The 23,568-nt window shown below is 52.1% G+C and overlaps 9 protein-coding genes across 9 annotated transcripts; 6 read left to right on the top strand and 3 right to left on the bottom strand.

Annotated features, from left to right (window-relative positions):
* Positions 1-1,284: 1,284 nt before the first annotated feature.
* Positions 1,285-4,841, bottom strand: RHO25_005294 (uncharacterized protein; the record flags this gene model as incomplete). The annotated part of the gene is made up of 3 exons (XM_023596202.2): positions 1,285-1,543; positions 1,609-2,001; positions 2,053-4,841. The coding sequence occupies 3 exons, from the start codon at positions 4,839-4,841 to the stop codon at positions 1,285-1,287; spliced, it is 3,441 nt and encodes a 1,146-aa protein (XP_023457963.1).
* Positions 4,842-6,050: 1,209 nt separating this feature from the next.
* RHO25_005293 (uncharacterized protein) lies at positions 6,051-8,128 on the bottom strand (the record flags this gene model as incomplete). The annotated part of the gene is made up of 2 exons (XM_023596201.2): positions 6,051-7,799; positions 7,850-8,128. The coding sequence occupies 2 exons, from the start codon at positions 8,126-8,128 to the stop codon at positions 6,051-6,053; spliced, it is 2,028 nt and encodes a 675-aa protein (XP_023457302.1).
* A 405-nt stretch (positions 8,129-8,533) lies between these two features.
* Positions 8,534-9,443, bottom strand: RHO25_005292 (uncharacterized protein; the record flags this gene model as incomplete). Its single annotated transcript, XM_023596200.2, has 2 exons — positions 8,534-9,337; positions 9,396-9,443. The coding sequence occupies 2 exons, from the start codon at positions 9,441-9,443 to the stop codon at positions 8,534-8,536; spliced, it is 852 nt and encodes a 283-aa protein (XP_023457303.2).
* Positions 9,444-11,298: 1,855 nt separating this feature from the next.
* Positions 11,299-13,338, top strand: RHO25_005291 (uncharacterized protein; the record flags this gene model as incomplete). Its single annotated transcript, XM_023596199.2, has 1 exon — positions 11,299-13,338. The coding sequence occupies one exon, from the start codon at positions 11,299-11,301 to the stop codon at positions 13,336-13,338; it is 2,040 nt and encodes a 679-aa protein (XP_023457308.1).
* A 443-nt stretch (positions 13,339-13,781) lies between these two features.
* Positions 13,782-15,350, top strand: RHO25_005290 (uncharacterized protein; the record flags this gene model as incomplete). The annotated part of the gene is made up of 2 exons (XM_023596198.1): positions 13,782-13,892; positions 13,980-15,350. The coding sequence occupies 2 exons, from the start codon at positions 13,782-13,784 to the stop codon at positions 15,348-15,350; spliced, it is 1,482 nt and encodes a 493-aa protein (XP_023457309.1).
* A 1,153-nt stretch (positions 15,351-16,503) lies between these two features.
* Positions 16,504-18,385, top strand: RHO25_005289 (uncharacterized protein; the record flags this gene model as incomplete). Its single annotated transcript, XM_023596197.2, has 6 exons — positions 16,504-16,711; positions 16,762-16,977; positions 17,030-17,360; positions 17,410-17,929; positions 17,985-18,191; positions 18,245-18,385. 6 exons carry the CDS (start codon positions 16,504-16,506, stop codon positions 18,383-18,385), a joined length of 1,623 nt encoding a protein of 540 aa, XP_023457310.1.
* Positions 18,386-18,819: 434 nt separating this feature from the next.
* RHO25_005288 (uncharacterized protein) lies at positions 18,820-20,103 on the top strand (the record flags this gene model as incomplete). Its single annotated transcript, XM_023596196.1, has 1 exon — positions 18,820-20,103. One exon carries the CDS (start codon positions 18,820-18,822, stop codon positions 20,101-20,103), a length of 1,284 nt encoding a protein of 427 aa, XP_023457311.1.
* Positions 20,104-20,521: 418 nt separating this feature from the next.
* RHO25_005287 (uncharacterized protein) lies at positions 20,522-21,889 on the top strand (the record flags this gene model as incomplete). The annotated part of the gene is made up of 1 exon (XM_023596195.2): positions 20,522-21,889. One exon carries the CDS (start codon positions 20,522-20,524, stop codon positions 21,887-21,889), a length of 1,368 nt encoding a protein of 455 aa, XP_023457304.2.
* A 1,154-nt stretch (positions 21,890-23,043) lies between these two features.
* RHO25_005286 (uncharacterized protein) lies at positions 23,044-23,413 on the top strand (the record flags this gene model as incomplete). Its single annotated transcript, XM_023596194.2, has 2 exons — positions 23,044-23,094; positions 23,162-23,413. The coding sequence occupies 2 exons, from the start codon at positions 23,044-23,046 to the stop codon at positions 23,411-23,413; spliced, it is 303 nt and encodes a 100-aa protein (XP_023457305.1).
* Between the last annotated feature and the right edge of the window lie 155 nt (positions 23,414-23,568).

The following is a 23,568-nucleotide window of genomic DNA, read 5'->3' as shown; positions in this document are numbered from 1 at the left end:
CACGATGATATATCCCCAACCATCACAGTCATACCATGTCACTCACCATTGATACCTAAGCAAAAAGCCCGCCCGCATACCTGCAGGTGAACACCGCCCTACACCCATTGACTCAATCCAAACCTGCTAGCGTAATCAGCCCATTCACCTCCCGTGATAGCACACAAACCCCAAGCGAACCAATAACACCTCCCACAGCCGCCAACTAACATCCCTCCAGCAGGCACCAAATCGCGAAAACGCGCCTCCAGCAAACCACGCCGCCAAAAACGCGTGCAAAGCGGTGTTCACGTCCATCTTGCCGCCTACAAAACACAGTATGCTGACCTGATCACCACGCAAGCGAGCTCCATTGAAGTGGTAGCGGCAGGAACCGTAGTAAGTTGTATGGCCCACTAAGCAGAATGTGGCTTGCGGTGACTCCATTTCGACATCTGCAGCCACCAGTCGTAACTTCGGATTTCGCGAATGCAACGCGACGAGCGGAGAAAGACACGCGCCCTGCAGTCGAGGTGATCTTGGTAGATTGTTTCGCGCCTTACAACAGGATGGATGGCATCATGCGGTTGCGCGCCTTGCAAGTCGGGGAAGGATGCAGAGAGCAAACGAGTGAACGCGCCTTGCAGAAGGAAGGCTCCAGCCAAGCAACCCCGGAAAATGCTGCAGCGGAGTTCACTGTGAGATGAACGCCTTCTCTTCGGCACGCTCGGCCGAAGCTTCCTCCCTCCGGACATGCCTCAGGACACAAGACACCAGTATCATTGAAGATTTCAAGGACATATTACTCATTATATATATACTCGCTCTCTGTCGAAGCCTTGCTTCATCGCCAGGAACTCTCCACACTCTCTGTCTCTAGCCTTGTTGTCGTATATACATTGAAAACTCCCTCAGAAACGAGGGCAAAGGGAAAAAACCGCTACACGAACACATGAACGCTCCCAACAAACCCAAGAATATGCTTCCCAATGCGGTTTCTGATGACAGGTAGGTGTTGTTGTGGCGGCGGTGTTTGTGATTGTTGTAATTGTTGCTGCTTCCTCGTGCTCATCATGATCGACTCAAGTATGCTTACGTCTCCTCGAATGGCTTTCATTTTTCCCCGCCCTCAATGAAGGTCACGCTCACAGTCAGACAGAAGACGGCCTTCTAAATCCCTCTCTCCGTCCCTCGCGGACTTCCTCCGCAACACCATACGTCTGGTAATAAAAACAAAGCCCTGGGTATAATTTTTGTTCATCGTCGTAAAATGTAAAATGATCGCAAACTACTGCAGAATAACGATCACGGTCGTTTCTTGCCGCGAACGGGCGGTACTGTTGATCCTAAGGCCGGAGGCGCAGTGGATGGCGTGACACTGCTACTACTGCCGGACAAATGCCTCGCCAAACTCGCCAGCGAGCCGGAATTCGATAGATGGATGACGAAGAGCCAGCAACAGAGCGCATTGACGAGGTAATGCATCCGGTAGGCGTAGGTGACGCCATATACCGCGGCGTAGAGTGCTAATGCAAACATTAAGGTATTGGTGAAGTAGCGTACTCTGTGGCATGCCAGTGTCAGCAAATCCGTACGCAGTACATTCAAACAACAAAGGCTTCCACTTACCGACTCGTCACACGCGGTATCATGTTGTTCGTGCTCATCGTCTCGACCAGCAAGATGTATCCGAGCACGGAGAGAAGATTATGATGAGTCGAAAAGGGCGTCAACCAATGTACCGTGAGGTTGTGTATCCAAACGACCAGTACGGGGGCATTGATTGGTAAGATCCAAAGCATGAGTAACAGGACGGAGTGTGCGTAGTTGTAGAAGTGGTAGCTCTGTGGAGTTTGAGATTCCTGTGCGGTCTTGATTGCTCGGATGCAGGTTACTGCTTGAACCAGGCAGAGGACTGCGTATGCGAACTGGTAGGGTATGATCGTGACCACTAGCAGTAATAAAACTGCGATCGTGAGGTTGCGACGATTGAGCAGTCCAGTGTTGGGTAGTTGTGCTCTGCTACGCACCCAGTCAGTATCAGTTGCTTCTACCTGTTTAAGATGCACATACCGTGATTCCTCTGGAGGCCCCTGCGCCCATCTCAGAACCTTCGCAACACCCAGAGCAATCGTGTGTGTCAGGACAAGGACGACATAGTTCATGACAATACAGATTCCCACGCAGATGATCGCAAACAGCGGAACCAGAAACCAGAAAAAAGGATCCGAAGTGCCGAGCATCAGATCGTTGACTGTGAAGTCGATCGCCTGTTCAGATGTTCCAGTCGACTTGCTCAGCCAGTGTCGCGTCCATAAGTTATGGCTGGACTTGGAGACCGCAATGGCGAAGAACGTCAAAGCAATGAATATTGCCGGCAGAGAAGTGCGGATGCACTGATCCATACTCTGTGTGAAGCTGATGAACACTCCCGTCGTGTCGTACACTTTGAATTGCTTGCGAAGTACAAGCGCGACAACCAGAATCGGGAATGCTGCAAAGACGGTCCGGTACCTCATGACAAGCTTGCCAGCACTGCCCAGTACATCTACTTTGAACGAAATTTCGACAGTCGAATTGCACGTAGGATCCGTCCAGAATTGCAGCGACAGCCCTTCGGTCACTGGTCCAGCGCTCAATCGCGGAGGCATATACGGCGATAGACCGTGCACGTTGATGTTGCCGCCTTTGGTATTGACAAAGTACTTGGACTCGTATGGTTCCGCGATGTACTGTCGCATGAGAGGAGCGAAGCTTTCCTCGTGCTTCCGGCATGGCTTTCTATCCACCTCGAGCGAATACGCGAACAGAGTCGAGTGCACTTCTGGGATCTTGAGCTCCGTCATCATTGGCCGTTTTGCAGGCAGTCGGACAGTGGCGCCGCTGAGCAGCAGTTGGTGGTGGCCTTTGCTGACCTTGATCGAAGACTCTGCAGCATTGCTGAATTCAGCGATGACCCACCCAGGCATTCGCTCTTTCGCCTTCTCAACCACGGCAATGAATTGGTAATCAGCAATGCTTGACAGCTCATACTGCAGATACGAGAACGGATGAGTGCCATCGAACGCGTTGACTGAATCTTTATTCGATGCGGGCAGCAACGATACATCAGAAACGGCATTCTTGCAGGCAAGCCTCGTAGATCCACCCGCACTGTTCGAGGGGTCCAAATTGATGGCGTACGAGAGTACTGAGAACCCTGCGGGTGGAGGGAAGACGCTGCATAGCAGGACCGACATTGTCCCGTCATCTTCTTCCGAATCGAGTTTCTGATCCGTGAGGAGCGTGAACTTGCTGCCTTCCACGAATGGCTGTGCTGGGATAGGCATCACATGCGCTTTCGTGGTCCCTGTATCACCAAGCGATCGCAACACTAGTCGCTCACCGTGCGACATAATACCTGTCGAGCTGTGTTCAAGTGTCAGGTATGTCGTAGGCTCCTGCTCCAGAAGACCCTTTTCGACGACTGGTTCCATGCCGGTGAGCAGTCTTTTCCGGAACGCGCGTATCCGCTCTGGGCGTGGTCTTGTCTGTGAAGGTCGGCGTACATCGATCACATCATAGATTGCCTTGACCAATGCTTTGCGGAATTGATCGCACCACATGATGGCCAGATGATCCATGCCTGTCCAAACATTAGGGATGCTCGACGTGAAGACTGTAAAACCATGTGTATCAGGCACAAGTGATGTCAAACTTGTGTATTCTGACGGAATCATGGTGTCGAGGCCACCTCCTGCCACGGACACCAAAGTCACATCGTCCAGTGGATTCTTTGCGGCCGAGCCGGAGAAAGACCTCCTCCAGTACGTGTTGATGTCGTTGTATGTAGAGACCATCGCGGCATCAAATGAGATCGGGGGTCGCGCATGGGGCGCTGATAGTGTCAAAATAGTGTTGATCGTGTTCTCCTGGTAATTCGGCATTCGAAGCATCGTCCGGGCGACTACACCTCCCATGGAATGACCGAGCATGATCACAGATTTGGGGTCTGGCAGCCCCGGTTCGCGAGCGGATCGCTGAGGATTATGATACAGTGCCAGAATGTATGCGATGGCCTCGTTCAGGTACTCGGCCTGGTCGAGTAAAGTTTGGCCATGAAATGCAATGAGCTCCTCGTTGAAGTCGACAGTGAAGAAGTCCAGCGGTCGCTTGCCCTCTCCCTGCGCGTCTCCATCCTGTCGTAATACATCGTGAAAATACACTGCCGCCTCTGCAGCGATGGGTCGCACTTGCTTGTAGCTCCCAGCGTTGCCAGGGATGAACAACACCGGTATCCCTTTGACTCTGATATCCTCATCCACGCCGCCTTCGCGATAGAGGTATAATGAGTATTTGCTCGCGAAGCGCGTATGTTCTGTATCGAAGTCGGGAAATCGGTCGAAGCGCGGCCGCATGTAAGACATGGCGCATCCTTTCGGGTCCTGCTGTCGGTTCAGGAACGAGTGGACCACGGTCAACAGGATGACGATGGCACCGATGCTCGTCGCCAGCGTGAGGAAGGAACATCTCCATGGACTCCGTCGTCTTTCTGCATGTTTTCGTAAATGGTCGGCAACGTATTCGGCGCGCGATTTGGAAGGGACGGGTTCGTCGAGAGTGCCGGGTTCGAGCGGCGGGTTCGGTATGGGCGTTGTCCGCGGCCATGGCGCCTTTTCTGTGAGCAGCACACTGGCTTCCTTGGTGGCTGCTTTTCGTTGCTGTTGCTGTTGTTGCGCAGACATGTGCCGCGTTGTCGCGCGGACGGGTTGTGCTGATTCCCGAGCCATCACCTCCGCCCTGCCCTTCTTGCTGCTGCCGGTGCTGACGTGCGGCCTGTCGCGAGCCTCATCTTCGCTTCCCTCGCTCGAGCGCCTCCTCATTGAAAGCTCCGCCGGCTGCAGGTCAGCGTCGCATTCGTGCACACGGGGTCCCGTGGTCCGGCAGAGGGCTCTGTAACGACAGACGAGGTGTGGTGGTGGTGTTGGGGTGCGGCGTGGTGGACTCTCTATCGCGAGGAGGAATCGCAAGAGGCAGGGGAGGCGTTCTCGCTAAGAGAGGGAAGGTAGCGCCGCAAGTCCGTCACAGATCCACCGTGCATTCGATAGTTGCTTGTCCGAATCACCTTCGGCTCCGCAACGGCGTCGATGGCGACATGAAAATGCTGGTCGTGTTGGCAGGAATCGATGCTGTTTGAATGTCTTATCATGAGACCGATGTTGCACGACGCTGTCACATATGGCGTTGCGCAGAAGCTCTCACGAATTGTGCACCGCGGGAGCTTCTGCTGCTGGTGCTGGCCCAAATGCACGGTAAGTGCACGCGGAGAGCTAATTTCTTTAAAAACTTATGCTCAGATCGCCGACCGATCCACGGTTCGTTCGCGAAACCTCCGCTTCTCCTTCCTCCTCCTCCCACACCGCGTTCCGCCGCTCCACCCCTACACCGGGGTTACTGACGCCAATGGGCTCCAGACATTCTGGTGATCGTTCACGCGCGCGATCTTCGCGCCAAGCTGCAACGCGTCAGCTCTCATGGGAAAGGTACAGGAGCTATCCCCAGGCCAGCTGTGGGAGCTATGAGCCGCAATGCACGCCGAAAGTCTAAGCCATCTATGTATGGCAGCCGTTCAGCCACCGTCGATGCACGTTTTGCGGCGCATCGGTCTCACCAATTCACGCAAGGGACGCTAGTATACGGCCATACTGTCGTTGTCGAGTCTTCAGAAACGTATTGCAGTTTGCTGCGAGCAGCAAGAGATATCGTTCGCGGCTAATGCAAACATTCACCGGAGCCAGTCACCGCGCCAATGGTTTCCAGGATGCATGTCGTGCAGAAAACGCGTCGAAAAATCAAGGAATTGTCCAAAAGGCTTGCACAGCTTGCGACCATCAAAACTTTACTTGGCAGATCTTTGTACAACGTGTCTGGCATTGGCAAACTCGCGTTGTGCAACACTGTGCTTCAGCCAGAAACTGCCGCTGCGTCCTTCGAATTCGTTCCGATGGACGACCAGAAAGATTACTGAACGCACTGTACGCGTAAGATACCCTGTGTGCACATCATTACATCGTGCACAAAGCGTACACCCGTCAATTGATCACCTTCCCAACTCTTACTTGACTCTTGTCAAGCCTCTCCTTCCACGCCGCCTTCTTCTTCTGCACCTTCACGGCACTCCTCTTCCGCGCAACATGTCGATTAAAGCTTCCCTTTGCACCATGCCTCAACTTGGTAATCCGGTCTCCAGCCCTCCCTTTCGTGATCGAACCATATTCCAACTTTTCGTCCTTCGAGCGGTATTTGTTCAAGAAATCAATCTGCCCACTCGATGCCGGCGCTCTCCTCCATCGAGCAGAGTGCGCAATGAACTCAAACGGGAAGATCTTGCTGACAAACGTGTCGGCCGCACGAACCGCATCTTCAAATGTCGAGGCTTTTGCGATATTTCTTGGCCGAGCGAGGATCTTGCTATTAGTGCCTTCGGATCCTGCGACTTTCCTGGTATATGTCACGACAAAGTGGTCCGCATCTGCGTCTCCATCTCCTCGTTGGATCCTGATGAAGCTTCCGTCCTGGTTCGAAAGGATATACTTCTCATCACTGATCTGCACCCAAGCATTTCTCGAGAGCTGTCGAACGTGGCGTTCTCCTGCAGTGTCGTCAATCAAGTCATTGACATTGTCATAATCCGTAAACGTGACATTGCCCTGTAGCTCGATCAACTGATTATTGGCAGTCGCCGTCGCTGCCTGGTCTTCGCGTTCCCGTTCCTTCTGCCGACGCTCTTTAGCAGCTTTGAGATCCTTGCCCTGAGCTTCGTTCAGTAGTGCATCCGAATCCAACCCGAATAAGGTTGGTGAAGATACGATGCCCGTCTCCAGTGAGGCTACCATGTCAATCACATGACAATTCTCCTTGTCTGGATGTAACCTCAGGCCTCGTCCAATCATTTGCATGAGCAAGTTGCGTGATTGAGTAGGTCGTGCGAGGACGATGCAGTCAATGTTCTGGATGTCAGTTCCTTCAGTGTAGATGCCGCAGTTCAAGAGTACGGGAAACTCGCCATTCTTGAACGCTTCCAGCCGCTCGTCCCGAACTTTGGTGGGCGTGTCGCTTGTGACGAAACGAGCATCTATACCATGTGCGCGAAACGTCGCTGTCAAGGCTGCGACGTGCGCAAGGTCCACGCAGAATACGAGAGTAGACTTTCGATCCTTTGCCTTGGTCATCCACGCGCGGACTGTGATAGAGTTGGTAACATCATTGTTGACAGCCTTGGAAAGAGCTCCAGTCTGAAAGTCGCCATGTGATTGCGTCTTGACATTATCGAGCTTGGCTTCAGACTGGACAGTCGTGAAAAGCAAATTCGACAGCCATTGATCCTCGATCATATCCAGATAATCTTTGTGGTAGACAATGTGATCTATCGCCGCGCCAAGCCGCATTCCATCGTGTCGTGAGAGCGTCGCCGATACTCCAACAAGGCAAGCAGGTCCATATTCAGCAGCATCCGCGAGGCGAAAATGTCGAAGAACATCCATATATCCGGACGCCACGATGTGATGAGCCTCGTCGACCAACACGAGTTTGAACCGATCCGGGTCGTAGTTCATTAACCTTGCACCTCGCGTCAAACTCTGAACGGACGCGACAGTAATATCCGCGAGACCGGAGGCGTGTCTATTCGCCATTTCGATCTCGACTGTCTTGTCCGAGTATAAGTTCTGGCAGTGGCGCGCTGCTTGCTCGACAAGCTCCCGCCTGTGAGCAAGGATGAGAGTCTGCGTCGCATCAGTGGTGGGAGACGGGACTTGGGCTATCAAGTGACTGAAGATGACCTGGTAAACATAGTCAGTGATGAAGCTTCAATGCTTCCATACTTGCATACCGTCTTGCCACTCCCTGTGGCTAGCGAGATTGCCAGCCTTTTTTCGCCTTTGGCAATGTACTCCAGGACAGACTGGATGCTCTCCTGTTGATACGGCCGGAGCTGCACCTTTTGCGGTTGCGTCTGCCATCTTCGCGATGAGGACGCGAAATGCCTAGCCCATCTTGTTGAGTGAGGAGGCGTTTGCGAGAACTGGAGAAGGATGTATCGTGGAACGGGCGATGTTCGTCTTAGAAGTCCTAGATGTATATTTCGAACTGTACACCGCGCGATACGCATCGGCCAAGTGATGAAAGGCGCAGCCTAAAACGAAGGTTGCAATGACAGAACAAGGAGTATGTTGGACGACGTGACAGAAGCTGATGCAGCAGAGGCAAGTGCGAGGCTGTCACCAGACACGACTTTTGCCACCTTCGCGAAGCAATTTACGAACTCCAACGTGATCTTCCAGAGCAACTCAATTTTGCAACTCATCTCGTCAATCATTATGTTCATCATCATATATACTCTAACGACTGTGCTGCGTACATCCCACTGCAAACGAATGTGCTGTGTCTAACCCGATGCAAACGACAGTGCCCATTGTTTCGTTCGACATGACGATGCAATGCAAAAATGAAAATCCCTTCATCTTCATGCCAAGAACCCACCCTGTGCTAGAGGCCATCTGCAGATTCCTTCGCACTACGTGTAGTTGTAGTAGTAGTTGCAGTTCAGCTGAGCATTGCCCGGATACGGCACATACCAATAGCACGAAAACTCGAGATCTTTAATCTTGAACTTCAAAGTGTTGCCATCAATGCTGCCGCCTTCATCGTCGTCGCCGCCGCCCTCGTACGCTTTCTTCCAGGCCTTGAAGGCTTTCTCATAATCTTCGTAGGGGTTCTTGTCGTCGTCGTCTTTCTTGCCATACAGCTTGTCGTAATAGTCCTTCCACTGCTTCTGATAGTCTTCGTACCATTTCGTCCAGGCATCTTTATCGTCGTCTTTCTTGCCTTGCAACGCTTTCTCCCAGTCCTCAATAGCTTTTTTCCAGGAGTCGTCTGGTTTATTATCAGGAGGTTTGATCTTACTTGCTGCATCTACCAAGCCCGAAAGACCGCCGAAGAATGACTGTGATGGTGATGATGCTGGTTTCCCGCCGGACCCCATGCCCGATGATGATCCAAGGAAAGGGATGGAGATTCCACTTCCGCCACCTTTGGCTCCGTTTCCGCCCAAGAATGAGCCGAAGAGATTACTGATACCTGGCTGCGCTGCGTCATTCTGTTGCGGCTGATTCTGGGCTGCATCTGCAGCAGGGGCGGCAGCCTTTGCTGCATCAGCTTGGGCGTTCTGTGCGGTGGCCTCAGTTTGATCGACTTGCTTGTTCGAATCCGCCTGCTGTGCCTGAGCAGCTTGAACGTTTGCTTCAGCTTGTTGATTTTGGGCTTGATCTTGCGCGGGTTGTGCAGCGACTGTGTCGTCACGAGTGCTCAAGAGGATACCCTGAGCATTATCGTCAGTGAACTGCGTCATGATTGTCGATGTCGATGCATGTACATACATTCTGAAGATGAGGCTGAGGCAAGGCCATCGCCTGGGCCAGCAGCATACTGAGCCCAACTGAGACAACTGCCTTGAGATGCATCGTGGAACAGCAGACAGTAATTGAGGTGCTTCGGAGCTGTTGGTGATCTTGCAAGTTCGAAGGCTCGTTCAACAGCAGGACGGTTTGCTTCCTTTATACCATGGGGTGCTCAGTGCTCTCGTCGAACCAACTATTGCCAAGCATGTATGGTAGCCATGCTAGCCCCATGAACAGAGTCTGGAATATTCGTTACGTACTGCTTGTACTGCCGGCCCAAGCCAGGTGATTGCAGGATGAGCGCATGTTGTTCGGCTGCGCCTTCGCATTTTTTTACTGGCTCTTCGTGGCCGGTCACTGTTCGGGGTCGATATTTGCCTAATGCCAGGAAGTATAACACCACTGCAGCAACACCTCTCCACCGCAACCGAGTGGGATTTGTTATCTTTTCATAGCCAAGCCATTATCGTTCACTTTGATCCCTATGAATGACTTTATTGAGGCTGTGGCACTCCGCGCTAATCTCGTTCTTCGTCTTCCATTTGGTCCATCTCAGTGGATGGGAATGTTACTCACTGACCATTAGTCATCTGATACTTAGTGAGCTCCACAACATACAAGAACCTGTTCCTGCTGTGGGCAAGGGTTCCCAGATAGATGCGCTTTTTGACGGTGCTCAAGCTTCGGCGGAAGCTTAATTCCGACAAGGCGACATGCAGTAAATGCTCGATCTTGCTCGCGTAGATGCAAGTCTACTCAGGCCGATGAACAAACAGTCCAGGGATGAAGAAGTAACACATGGATCGGTCAGTGGCAACAGCATGATTTTAAACTTTTGACAATTGAACCGCATGAGGAAATTGATTGGGTACACTCCACGAAGCTGAGGGTTCAGTCATCGGAAGCGGCGTGGTAGTTGGCAGTGTGGCGTACTGATTTCCGCGGAAGGGCGCTGAGAATGTGTCAACCGGTTATGATTGCTATGACTCCTGATGTTCCGCTTCGGCAAAGGCGTACCGCTCTTCGAGCAGCATCAGTACGTGCCCGACCTCGCGCACATCTGTCGATGTCCGTAAAATGAATTCGAGAGCGGAGTAGCGAAAGCAATTGCGCCGAAAGTTGGGCCGACTCAAGGCTGTGTAGGAATACCAGCGTCTTGTCAAAGCATAACTCTCGGCGGATCACCTGAACAGGAAAATCAGAAGGCCCACGATCCGGATATGGAGAAATTCCCCAGGAGAGTGGCTGTACGGTGGCATGAAGCGATGTTCTGCCCTGTGTAGCCCTAGGGTACTATCGTAACTTTCTTGTGTTGGCGGTCGTGCAATTGTGCGGCACCTATTGTGATGACGCAGTGAGGCAGTTGATTTGGCGGTTTCCACGTGCAGTTCACGCGATTGCTGGGAATGCGCCCACCCATGCCGGCTTCGCTTGGGTGCTCGAGAAAGAATAGAGCGGCAGTTTCGATTGTGGACTGATGCTCGATGTTCGTGGGGTACGCTGTACTCAGAAAGTTACGAGAAGCAGCCGGGCAAACAATGGCAGGTGCTCATGCTTGCGGATGATGTTGCGATTGGCTGCATCGCTTGAGAGCAACTGCCATGTGCAGACGCACTGTGATAGCGGCATCTTACCATGTTCGCGTTCGCCTGTAGTTGACCGTGCACTTCGTGTTGATGTTCGTGTTCATCATGTTGATGTTGCAAGAGACCAACAACATGACGTGAAGAGTGAGATGGGATTGGACTTCATCCGCCACGACTTTCGCCGTCTTGGCAGCGTCGGATCACAGAAGTCGGGCCCGACTGTTGCACAACTTTCCATTCTCACAGCACATCGTCCTCGCCATGTGAGCTGAGACGACGGTGGCGACATCTCCGCGATGGCGGCCGACACATCAGAAGACGAGTATATCGACAGCGAGCAGAACTCCGACTCCGCAGACTCAGGCAGCGAAAGACAAGGCACTCCTGCCCACACGCAAAGCAGCAGAGATCACCAAGCTGAACGCGGGACTCGACAGAATGTCGACCCACAAGAACGATCAGGCGCCTCGTCACGCGGACTCACCCAAGAACCAGACACCGTGGTCGAGGCCTGCACAGGGCAGTCCCGCGAGAGGCAACCCCGCCCAAGGCAGCCCCGCCAGAAGCAACCTCGTTCAAGACAGGCCAGCAGTAGGCGAAGCAGCGGAGATCCAGACTGGCAGTCGCAATCCTCGCGATCAGAAGTAGGCGGCTCGCTTACAACAGAGTATCGCGATCTGCTCAATGATATGATCGCAGATGCACGTGGCCGTGAGACAAATTCTGAGTTTGCTCTGACCGGCAGTCAGATCGAAGCTTCTTTTTGGTCTGCGCGTGAGAAGAATGCCCTTTTTCGAGCTCTTGAACGTCACGGCTCTGGTGATCTCCCTCGCCTGGCTCGTTCCGTGCATACGAAAAGCCAGTTTGAGATACAACTTTACACTTCGTTGCTCCGAGAGGGTCTTGCGGTGCAGCACAAAGCTGATCCACGAAAAACTGCCATTTTGGGTGACATCTCAGCTGCGGCAGAGATTTCAATTGACTGTGAAACGGCATTGGAGAATGCTGCCGATACCCTATCATCCCGCGTTGAGAAGCATGAACAAACTGCGGAGCACGAAAAGTACAACGAAAACTGGTTAGTCGATGCAGAAGCAGCCGAACAGGAAGAACAAAATTATGAGCAGGCAATCGCAGACGCGGCGGAGACCAACAATGATGTATCTAACACTGATGCTGCCGACTCTATAAGCTCAGACCAAGCCTTTTTGCTCCGGCAAGCTGCTTTTCTCCAACTATCCAGAAATCTCTTCATGAACAACGGTGAGCAGGAAGATCTCAGCTGGCACCATGTTAATCTGGTAACAGACGTGGCCGACGAACCAGCCATTTTCAGGAGGGCTCTTGGCGATTTGCAAGCCATAGCCATTAGCTTGACACGTCGACTAGTGCAGGTCAGCATCTTCCAGGCCATGACGCGACTTAGAGCCCACGACTCAACCCGGACCGAATGGACACCTTTGCCTGCTGTGAGGGAGACCGACGTTCGCACAGCAATTGAGGTTCTTGGACTGCGGCCAAATTGGCGGCAATATTGGGCTTTCATTCCGCGTAGGTCTCGCGTGATCGTCTACAGTGACTCGAAGAAGTATAATGACGGCCGCCCTGGTACAAAAGCGGGACACGCCTTGACCTATGACGAGGTAGAGGCCGAGCTTGGTGATAAGGGCAAAATTGTACAGCCGGACATCGAAGTCGACGAGCAGGAAGTTTTCGAGGAGGAGATCGACGAGTTCATGGCCAACAGCGACGCTTTTACAGACGATCATGATCAATCCGGCGACTCTGAGATGAGCCGGTCCAAAGACTCGAAGCAGAAATCGGCACTATCCAGCTCCTCGCGGAAGCGCAAACGCGCCCTCAGTCCTGATGTTTATTCTCACCTTCAGGATGAGCATGCCGACGCAGTAGACCTACAGCATTCTGCAAGTGAACAGAGACGACTCTGGGAGTTGCTTCGCTTGACACCGCCAGAGAGTCTCGCACAAACGAGCACTATGAAAGTTCCGCCACCCTCCATACCGGCTGGAGCTGCTGTCAGCACGATGCAGGCAGATTGGCGCAACTCAGTCGAAATACAGGCAGAATGGGAGTCTGAGAGCGGGATCCCAACCCGCGAAGACTTCCGCGCAACTGATGTCGAAGGCCGAGCTCGTCGCAAACGCAGGCAAGTGATTGAGACGAAGGTCCGCGAGCGATTGAATCTAGGCCAGGCTCTGGGCGTTGATGCGACTCATGCTCATATTGAAGACCATGATGAAGTCGAGGCAAGCGGAGAAGAGAGCCCGTCCGATCATGGAGAGGAAGGAGCGCTCGAAGGCAGCATTGACGACTGACCCAAAGCAGCATCCATCCGGGCTTGCAACAATCCATAGCAAGTATCACCGCATCGCCCGATACTGGCAACACGGGCTGGTATGCTTGGATTTGTGGGTGGTAGAAAGATCATCCGCCACACTGGAGCACCATTTTAGCCTGAAGTCGCACCCCATCTTTCCCACATCCAAGAGCTTGGGGAATCCACTACAAGACAGCGGCTCTCCGCCTTTCATCTTTGCAGCACTGCAATTGAACAGGCTGTTTCGCGGCATTTCGAGCATTTGCATCATGTGAACTCCAGAATTATAGGCAGTATTGCTGCCAGACCGAGGATAAGTACTCACTTAACTCTCGTTCTATCGCAACATTGCTCGCGTCATATTATTTGGCCCTTCTATGCGAGACACCGATTGACCCAAGAATTTATCGAGCTAGGCATTGGACCTCACGCGACACAACAATGTCTACTGGAATTTTGAAAGTTCAAGGCGATCAAGTGGTAGGAAGCAATGATGGGAAATCCGTGGTGCTCAGAGGCGCAGCATTGGGTGGGTGGATGAATATGGAAAATGTATGTCCTACATCATCGATCACTTCATCACAACGAAGTCTCAAGCAGTCGGTTCCGAGGAATATGGGCTTATCTGAAGTTACCTAGTTCATCACTGGCTACCCAGGCCACGAATCCCAGCATCGCAAATCAATGCTTAAAGTCCTCGGAAAAGAGAAATACGAACGTTTCTTCGACATGTTCCTTACGTACTTCTTTCAAGAATCCGATGCGAAGTTCTTCGCTTCGAAGGGATTGAACTGTCTTCGACTACCGTTCAACTACCACCACTTCGAGGACGACATGGATCCGAGGGTCCTCAAAGAAAGCGGTTTCAAGCACTTGGACAGAGTCGTAGAGCTGTGTGCAAAAGAGGGTATCTACACGATCTTGGATCTGCACGCTCTGCCAGGAGGACAGAATTGCGATTGGCATTCCGACAATGTGACCAACTGGGCTGCCTTCTGGGAACACAAAGACTTCCAAGATCGTGTCATTTGGCTCTGGAGCGAGATCGCTAAGCGCTATAAGGACAATCCGTGGGTCGCGGGATATAATCTGATCAATGAGCCTTGTGATCCGGAACATTGGCGCTTACCAACTTTCTATGATCGGATCGAAAAGGAAGTGAGGAAGATTGATCCAGAGCACATTCTGTGGTTGGATGGGAATACCTTTGCGATGGAATGGAAGTGTTTCGAACATGTGCTTCCAAATACTGTGTATGGTTTGCATGACTACAGTATGATGGGCTTCCCGAAAGGCAAGACGTATACTGGAGCGCAAGAGCAAGATCATCAGTTGGAGAGCCAGTTCCTGAGAAAGGCGGAGTTCATGAGGCAACATGGTTCTCCGGTCTGGAATGGAGAGTTTGGACCTGTCTATGCTGATCCGAAGCTGGATGAAGACCATGAAGCCATCAACGCTGCCCGGACGAACTTATTGAGCAAGCAATTAGAGATCTATGACAAGTACCAAATCCATTGGTCGATCTGGCTGTTCAAAGATATTGGACTGCAGGGAATGGTCCACTTGAATCCGGAATCGCCTTATATGAAGCGTATCGCTGGATTCCTGGAGAAGAAACGCCAATTGCAACTTGACGCGTGGGGTCGTCGGCCCTCTAAGGAAGTCGAGGATGTTATCTTTCCTCTTGTTGATTTCATTGACAAGCACATCCCGCAGAGTAAGGAAATGTATCCCACGCCATGGAACACGGAACGTCAAATCACAAGGCTGGTCAATCAGCTTTGGATGAGCGGATGTTTGAGCGACGAATTTGCAGAGCTCTTCAAAGACCTGAGCCTAGAGGAGCTGGACGAGATCGCGAAGAGTTTCGCGTTTGAGAATTGCATCCAGCGACAAGGACTGAACGAGGTGTTGGAAAGGCATGCGAAAGTCTCAGGCGAAGGCAAGAAGGTGGATTGGACCGAGTTCCAACATGGAGCAGCTCAACAACAAAAGATGGAGCTTGATTAGTGAACAGATCTTGATGAGTTGTGGCTGAAGGTTTGGTACCACCTTCTCGTGCGTAGTCCGATGAATCATGAAGCACATCTCGGTATCTGCATGCCTTTGACATTTCTGTGTCTTGAAGACGAAATCGGTATACTCGTCCGTGTCGGCACGATCTCGGCCAAGTCTTTCGAGAAACTCTGAATCTCTGATGTTCTCCCAAACTCTCGTCTGCTCCTCCACATTCCGACTTCCACGTCCAAGTCAACGAATGCTCTGTCATGTGATCCGGAAAGTCATCCAAAGCGAGTCAAGTGTGCAGACGGACTTGGTCTGTTCAGGGACATGGGCCATTGACGAGAAATGGGCAAGTCAGACGGTCGGCGACTGGCTGGCAGGAGCCGAGCACGATTCTGCCAGAGTTCTTCCACCAACCTCGCTTTTGCGCTTCTCCTCACCTCCCAAATCCTTCACCTCGAACCGATTCGCACCGAGCACAAAGCTGTCGTCGACTATGCTGCTACTGTGGCGCAACAGCCTCTATACCATTGCACACTGTACAGATGTTGCTGTCGGTCGGAGGGCGAACTCCGCAACATCTCCTCATCTCCATGCACGAGGGTGATGCGCGGCAGGCATCGTCGGCAATGGTCGGCACAATGAAAACCTAGACCGGTCGTCGTACCATAGCGGCGGATGTCCTGTCATGTCTCGCACCACGCCTACCATACAGCTAGTAGGCAGGCCACGCAACATGCAGGAGCAGCCCGAATGACGGCCGAACGAACGCGCATGCAAGAAGACAGTGCAAGCTCTCAGTAAAAACGCCACCGCCGGGTGACAAGTCTCGTCCTCGGCCCATCCTGACCCATACCAAGCTCTTGTGCCACTGTACAGCTGCAGCTTAAAGCAGTCTAGCATCTCGGCAGCACGTAGGTCTCGTTTGTACAACCGCAGCCAAGGCCCGAAACAGGAATTGATGGTCCTTGCTACCCCAAGCCACGCGAGTGTGGAGGACCTGGGGGCCCGTGGCGACCACCACGGGCTAAATCTCATATGCATCCTTGCCAGAACTTGATATAGATCTGGTGCTTGCCCGGGTTTGAGCAAGTCCGGATTTTTGTGTGTCTCTTTCAATACCATTTCCCGGCAGTGTCGCTTCACCCGCCGCAGCACTATGGATACCGCCGATGAGAAGAGAGATTTGCAGTCGACACAGCATGTCACTGATGTCGAAGATGACATTCAGAAAGGTCCGGTGGTCAAGGAGGCTGCTGTCCACTCAGTAGCCCTGGCGGCAGCTGTGGAAGCTCACAAGCCCAATCTATGGAGTCGTGGAATGGTTCAGCTCTACATGATCATGTCAATCGGATATCTTGTCTCCAGTAAGTCGACTCAGCGGTTTGAGTCCTGGAACAAAGCTGAGTCTGCGTAGCAATGAACGGTTTCGATTCGAGTTTGATGGGAGCTATCAACGCTATGCCCGCCTACCAGCAGACCTTCGGACTGAGCGGCGCCGGTAGCTCGACTGGTATCATTTTCATCATCTACCAGCTCGGCCAGATTGCTGCATTCCCATTCTGTGGTCTGCTTGCAGATGGATACGGAAGAAGGATTTGTATCTTCATTGGATGTTTCCTTGTCCTCGTCGGTATGTGCTCATGACAGGAGAGAGCGCAAAACCATAGTTGACACAATTCCAGGTACTGCTATTCAGACGACAGCGAATACTCAGGGCCACTTCATTGCGGGACGTTTCGTTTTGGGCTTCGGAGCCAGTATCGCCTCAGCAGCCGGTCCAGCATACACGGTCGAACTCGCACACCCAGCATACCGTGGTACCATGGCAGGAATGTACAACAACTTCTGGTGGCTCGGAAATATCATTGCAGGATGGACAACATACGGAACAGAGAAGCACATGCCAGACTCCTCTTGGGCGTGGCGAACACCCACCGTCGTTCAGTGCATTATGCCTGCTATTGTCATGTGCTTTATCATGTTCTTCCCGGAATCTCCCAGATGGCTGATCATGTAAGCATATGTGCCAGCTCTGAGATGCGCCCACAGCTAACTATTTCAGGCACGATCGAAGAGAAGACGCGATCGCTGTTATGGCAAAATACCATGGAGACGGCAACCCATCATCACCTCTCGTCACCCTGCAAGTCGAACAAATTGTCGGAGACATGAGCGCTACCCGAAACGAGAACCCATGGTGGGACTTCCGCGAGCTCTTCAACACCAAGGCCGCCCGATACCGACTCTTCATGGTTATCGCCATGTCCTTCTTCGGTCAATGGTCCGGTAACAACGTGGTCTCGTATTTCATGCCCCAAATGGTGAAGCAGGCCGGAATCGGAAGCGCGAGCACTCAATTGCTTATCAACGCGATCAATCCAATCTTCAGTTTCCTGGGAGCCCTCTACGGTGCCACTCTGCTCGATCGACTGGGAAGACGGCCGATGTTGCTGATTGGTTTGGCTGGTGGTCTTTTCTCTTATGTGCTCCTGACTGCGTTCACCGCGGCATCAGAGACCAACAGAGATTTGTCTTACGGCACTATTGTCAGCATCTACCTGTTCGGCATTTGCTTTGCATGGGTACGTGGAAGGAGAAACAGGAGTACACAGCGGTGATCATACTAACACTTTGCAGGGTTGGACTCCACTGCAAACTCTCTACGCCGTTGAATGTCTCGAGAACCGTACTCGCGCCAAGGGTAGCGGTCTCAACTTCCTCTTCCTGAACGTTGCCATCATGGTCAACACCTACGGAATCAGTGTTGGTATTGAGAAGATCGGATGGAAACTCTACCTCGTCTACATTGGCTGGATTTGCGTAGAATTGGTCGTTATTTACTTCGTAAGTTGTGATCAGCGTTGTGAACCCGGGACAAAATCTGACATACTATGCAGTTCTTCGTGGAGACAGCAGGAAAGACTTTGGAAGAGCTTAAGGAGATTTTCGAGGCAGATAACCCGCGCAAGGCTTCGACGAAGAAGACCAAGGTCGCTTTGGACGAGGTCGGACATGTTGTGCACGTTGAGCAGGCATAGTGCCAGGAATGCATCAAAGTATCGTTGCAGAATACGAATAATTCATGAGATTAATTCAGTATTCCCACTGACGAAAAGGTAAGAGTCTACGCCCGTCCGTCTAGGAGCACTAACACCAAGACCAAGCCCGACTTACCATGCTCCATGCTTCAAGAAAAACAATCTTTCTTCTCTTGTCAGCCGAGTCACGACCTCCTGCTCTTCTTCACAGGCGCATCCCATGGTACTCCGATGCCCGCACGATCGTCTTATCGATCATCGTCGTTTCGGATCTCCTTTGTTCTGATCGGTGTGGCATGTCAAGGATACATTCGTCCCTTTCCGGCGATACTGTAAGCAGGTCTCTTTGTTCCCGCAGAGCTAAGGAGAACAAGTAACAGCGAACATGAAGTTCGATCCTGCAAGAGAATATCGCACTTTCACAATCACCTATAATGGCCCGTAGACAATATCGATACCCTCTCAAGGTAGTTGGCCAAGGCCAAAAGCGAACTGCCCAGGACGATGCCCCCCCTCCTGCGGCTAAGCGTCCACGAGTACGCACGCCCCCTGCTAGTACTCCTTCCCCTCTTACAACTCCAATCTTTCCACCTCAGGTGAAGAGCAAGAACAAAGTTGAGGGCAACGCACGTGTTGGGCCATACTACGAGGACGAAATCTCCAGAACAGCGTTTCCCAGGGTCAGACATCCGCAATCGAAGGCAATGCACAATCCCAACAATCTCTGCTACCGGAACGCAAGCTTGCAAGCACTCTTCCATTCACCACAATTCTATCAATTCCTGGGCAAAGTCCACCAGGACTGTTACGTAACGTCGGAATACTGTGTCGTCTGCGCGCTGCAGGAACTCATATGGCGCTATTGGAACGCACCAGGGGTTCAACCTGGCAATTCTGGCGTGACTGAAGTCTCTGGCGGCAGGCTTGAAGTCTTCACAGCGGCATGCAAGAAGAGTCCGCCGCGAGACCTACAAACAGCGAGAGAGGTCGAAAAGGATCGTCAAAGTGATGCCTTCATGTTCATAGACTATCTCGTCAGAGAATGTCTCGCCGAGGTCCCCGGTATGGATGCATCGCTTTTGAGAGATTTCTTCGAGCTGGAATGTGAGCGGAGTTGGACATGCCGACATTGTGGCAATGAATCACGCATTCAAGACGAGAAGACTGGACAGCTCGGCTTGACCGTTGAATTTTCCGATAAGGAGAAAGGTCACGGCGTTCCGTGGTACATTCACAACGGCTTCTTCTACGAGAAAGTCACAGTCTGGTGCGATAGCGATGAGTGCCAGGAGCGCAGAGATACCAGCGAGGCCATAGATGGACCTCGAAGACTCCTCACGCGACGTATCACACGGGCACCTGAAGTCTTGGTGGTACGCATTGCGCGCTTCAAGTTTACCGAGGAAGGCACAGTGTCGAAGATCGAGCAGCGTGTAAGGTATCCTGAGTTTCTGAACTTGAATGCGTATCGTGGCCAAAACTTGAAGCAAGATTGCGTGTATCGACTGGACGGAGTGGTGGGCCACCGGGGGAAAACGACCAGAAAGGGCCACTACATTGCGGCCGCACGTGATTTATCTAGCCGGTATGAAGTTTTGAACGACATGAGAGAGATACTGTCGTCGGGCAACTTCAAGACGATGGAGACCTTCAACAAGTCCGGAAACGTCGAGAAAGCCGCCTTCTCGCCTTTTGTGTGTATATATAGCCGCTTGTAAATTGCAATCTTTTCTGTTGAAACTCTAGAGCTTCTCGATCCTGCTTCAGCATGATGTAGACTTCATCGAAGCTTTCGAATGGCCCGTCGAGAGACTGATCGGGATTCCCGTCTCAGTCAAAGAAACAATGCCAAGAAAGGGAACAAAGAGGCATTGTCCATGTCCGGAGTGGTAACAAACGATAGACTTATAACAACCCTCCAGTCGTCCGGTCAAATGCTCTCACCGCTTTGTTTCTGCTCAGAATACGCACTATCAACCCAAAGTATAAAAGTCGCTGACGACAAGTATTCACCCTAGTTTCATTTATTAGCACGACTTATTCACCGACGCAGCAATGACAAAAAGTCCACGGAGTCAGCAGGCTAGAACTCCAAGTCCATCGCCCAAGCGCCAGAGACTATCATCGTTTGACATTATGGCCGGAAATTTCTTGACGTCGCCGATGGTCGATAGAACCCAAACACCGCCGATAGTCGAGTCGCCTGCCAAAAGGTCTCCCGTCGAAGACTGGGCATGGCTACCAGAGGCATCGAGTCCAAGGAGAATGCGAACACCTTCATTATCTTCATCACTATCGTCGCCAGGCACACCGTCGCCCACAGACCAGCAACATTCATCAGATGCAGAGTTTTACAAGTGGGACGGCTTCCTCGTTACAGAGGATGGCCAGCTAGGCCGCCAGGTCCAGCCCGACCAAGGAATGGAAGGTAGATGGAGTGAGTTTCCAGACGTCTGGTTCCCGGCATCGAAAGGTCTATACAACCGAGGGAACGACTGTTATCGGAGCGCCGTACTTCAAGCTCTCTTGCACTTGCCAGCGTTCTATCGCTACATGGGTGTGATCCACAGAAATTGCACGACTCATTCGAGCGGATGCCTGGTGTGTTGTATTCAGGACATATGCCATGTTTATTGGGCATATGAGGGGATTTCTGTGGACGACGAGTGGGCCATGATCCCATCAGGCGTCCACGCCGTTGACCAGTCTTTGTATGACGAATTCCATCAAGCGCTGGAAGCGAACCTTCCGGCGGACTTTGAGGATTTGAAGAACGATATCCTTTTGAACGCGCAGAGCGACGCGCGGGAATTCCTGGGATACCTCATTCGCGAGCAGATCCAGTCCAAAAAGAGCGATGGCGATGGAATTTCTTTCGACGACATGTTCGAGCTCGAAACACAACAGGCTTGGACATGTACCGATTGCGGCAGAACGAAATCCGACAAGTCCAAGACAATGCAGCTGGGCCTGTACGTGCCACTCAATCAAGAAGGCCTGGAAGATGGAAGGACGCTGAAATCGTGCCTCGAATCGAATTTTGCAAGTACTTTCCGCATCAGATGCGACAGTGCTTTCTGCATAGCCAACACAGCTTCAACCGAGCAACATTCAGACGGTCCGGAAAGGCAGGTCGTGACAACGATCACACAAGCTCCAGAAGTACTGTTCATACAATTCGGCCGCTTCGACAATCTGGCGAACAAGATATTCACGGAGATCAGGTATCCTGAATTCCTTGATCTGAACGCGCACCGTGAGCCGGGCCTTGTGGACGAGGAGTGTATCTATCGTCTAGATTCGGTGGTCGCTCACAAAGGATCTGACATTGACAGCGGACACTATGTAGCTGCTGTGAGACGAATTGATGAAGACGGCTTCTTGGTCGTCGACGACAGCGACGAGATTGCTGTTTCCAGAGGCGGCGACTTCCAGGAGATGCTGAAGCCGACCTCGCAGGGATGGAAAGGGGAGGCCTTTATACTCATGTACACTAAACTGTGACCCGCAGGCGAGTAGCAGAGAGTTTGTTTCTGATATCAAATAGCGTGTAGGCATAGCTGAGGACAAACCCAGATTGGCACTTGCTGTAACAATATCACTACTTAGCGACTCAGCTTTCGAGAATTTTTCCTTCGTGGTCTTGTGCTTCGTGAATAGCCCATGACTCTTGCTTCGCGTCAATGGCGATATCGAGAATTGAGGCGATCAGAAGCGATCTTGCGGACGAAAGACGCTGACCTGAGCACCTGTCCGGCCAGCTTTGGGCACTTCAGGCGTATTTTATCCGTTTTAACACATTCTGGGTCAAGTCGTGACGGCCCTCCGTGGTCTTCAAGATGAGTGAGTTGTCCTGTAGCTTCGCCTTGCCGTCGACGTGTGCAGGAGCTGCGTGATGGCATGCTGTTTCGGCTGCGACATTGAGCGCTTGACAGATCCGGCAGCCGAGAAATGACAGTCTCAGTGTGCTGGAAGAGCGGTAAACAATCGTGCTGCGGAGCTCCGTGAAGCCAGTGCAGTGAAGCGAAGTCGTGCGAGTGGTGGTGTGAGGTGGCTTCCTTCGGATTTCTCGCCGATGCCAAGACTCGCTCTCACTCCCGACTTCTTCCTTCCTTCCAACGGCACAGACATTACTTTGGATCAGTCAGCATCCTACTGCTGGCGTACTCCGATGGCACTATGGGCCAGTGGCGAGAGACATGACGAGAGCTGGCTATGACATTCGTCCTCTTCTTCAACCACAATCCCTACCCGAGCCCTATAATCCCTGCTCTGCCCTACGACCCCTGCCTATGTGCCCTTTTCTCCTACGTACGTCTGGAAGTGGCACAGTTCTCATGACTGCCATGCACGGTCAATCATGCAGAGACTTCTTCACACGGCAACATCACGGTCCCGGATGCTGCAGCTTTGCCATGTCCAGATTCCGTATTCGGAATGACACATGCAGCCTTATGGACTCATGTATAAATGCAAGATGAGTACGCGACGAGATTCATCTGCATCACATATAACAGCAACACATCGAAGCTTACTTTCAAGCACCTTTGGGCCCAAGTCAGATCGAGCAACATAGATTTTCATCCAGAAAACACCTCACCAACGCCTTCACGAGCGAAGCACTTCTCATAACAATCACCATTCCCACATCACTCCAAATGGCCACCATAAATCCAGCGTCAGCAGTAGCATCTGCTGCTAGCACAGAGGTAGATATCTACCCTTCCTCCCCCATCATCCGCAAACTCATATGCTAAATTCCTCGTCCCTCTACAGCCAGCATTCATCCGCTCCGCCCGCGCAGCCCGCAAACTATCTCAAGAACCCCACCCTTTCGAACGCACTGCAGCTACACTCCGACCTCACAGCGTAGCATGGGAGAAAAACACGGCACAATTGGCGCGAACGACAAGGTTTTATGTTCCAGCTGTGATTTTCTTTTTTGGTTGGCCTTTTGCGCTGAAATACGCGGTTGATTCGTGGAATGGTGTTCACGACGCGCCGGTGAAGAAGGGCAGGAGGTCATGAACGTCTTTGATGGGTAATGGTGGATCTTGCTTGGCTTGGTGGCATTTCTTGGGGTTTGGAGCATGGGGGAGAGCGCAGGCGCCTCATATTATAGACACAGCATTCAAAGAACATTATACGTCCTGGATCAAGAAAAATTCTATTGTACACGAGGG

The sequence above is a fragment of the Cercospora beticola genome, chromosome 3 (assembly GCF_033473495.1).
Source record: "Cercospora beticola chromosome 3, complete sequence".
In the NCBI taxonomy this organism is placed as follows: Eukaryota; Fungi; Ascomycota; class Dothideomycetes; order Mycosphaerellales; family Mycosphaerellaceae; genus Cercospora; species Cercospora beticola.
This window is presented reverse-complemented; position numbering and strand designations above follow the sequence as displayed.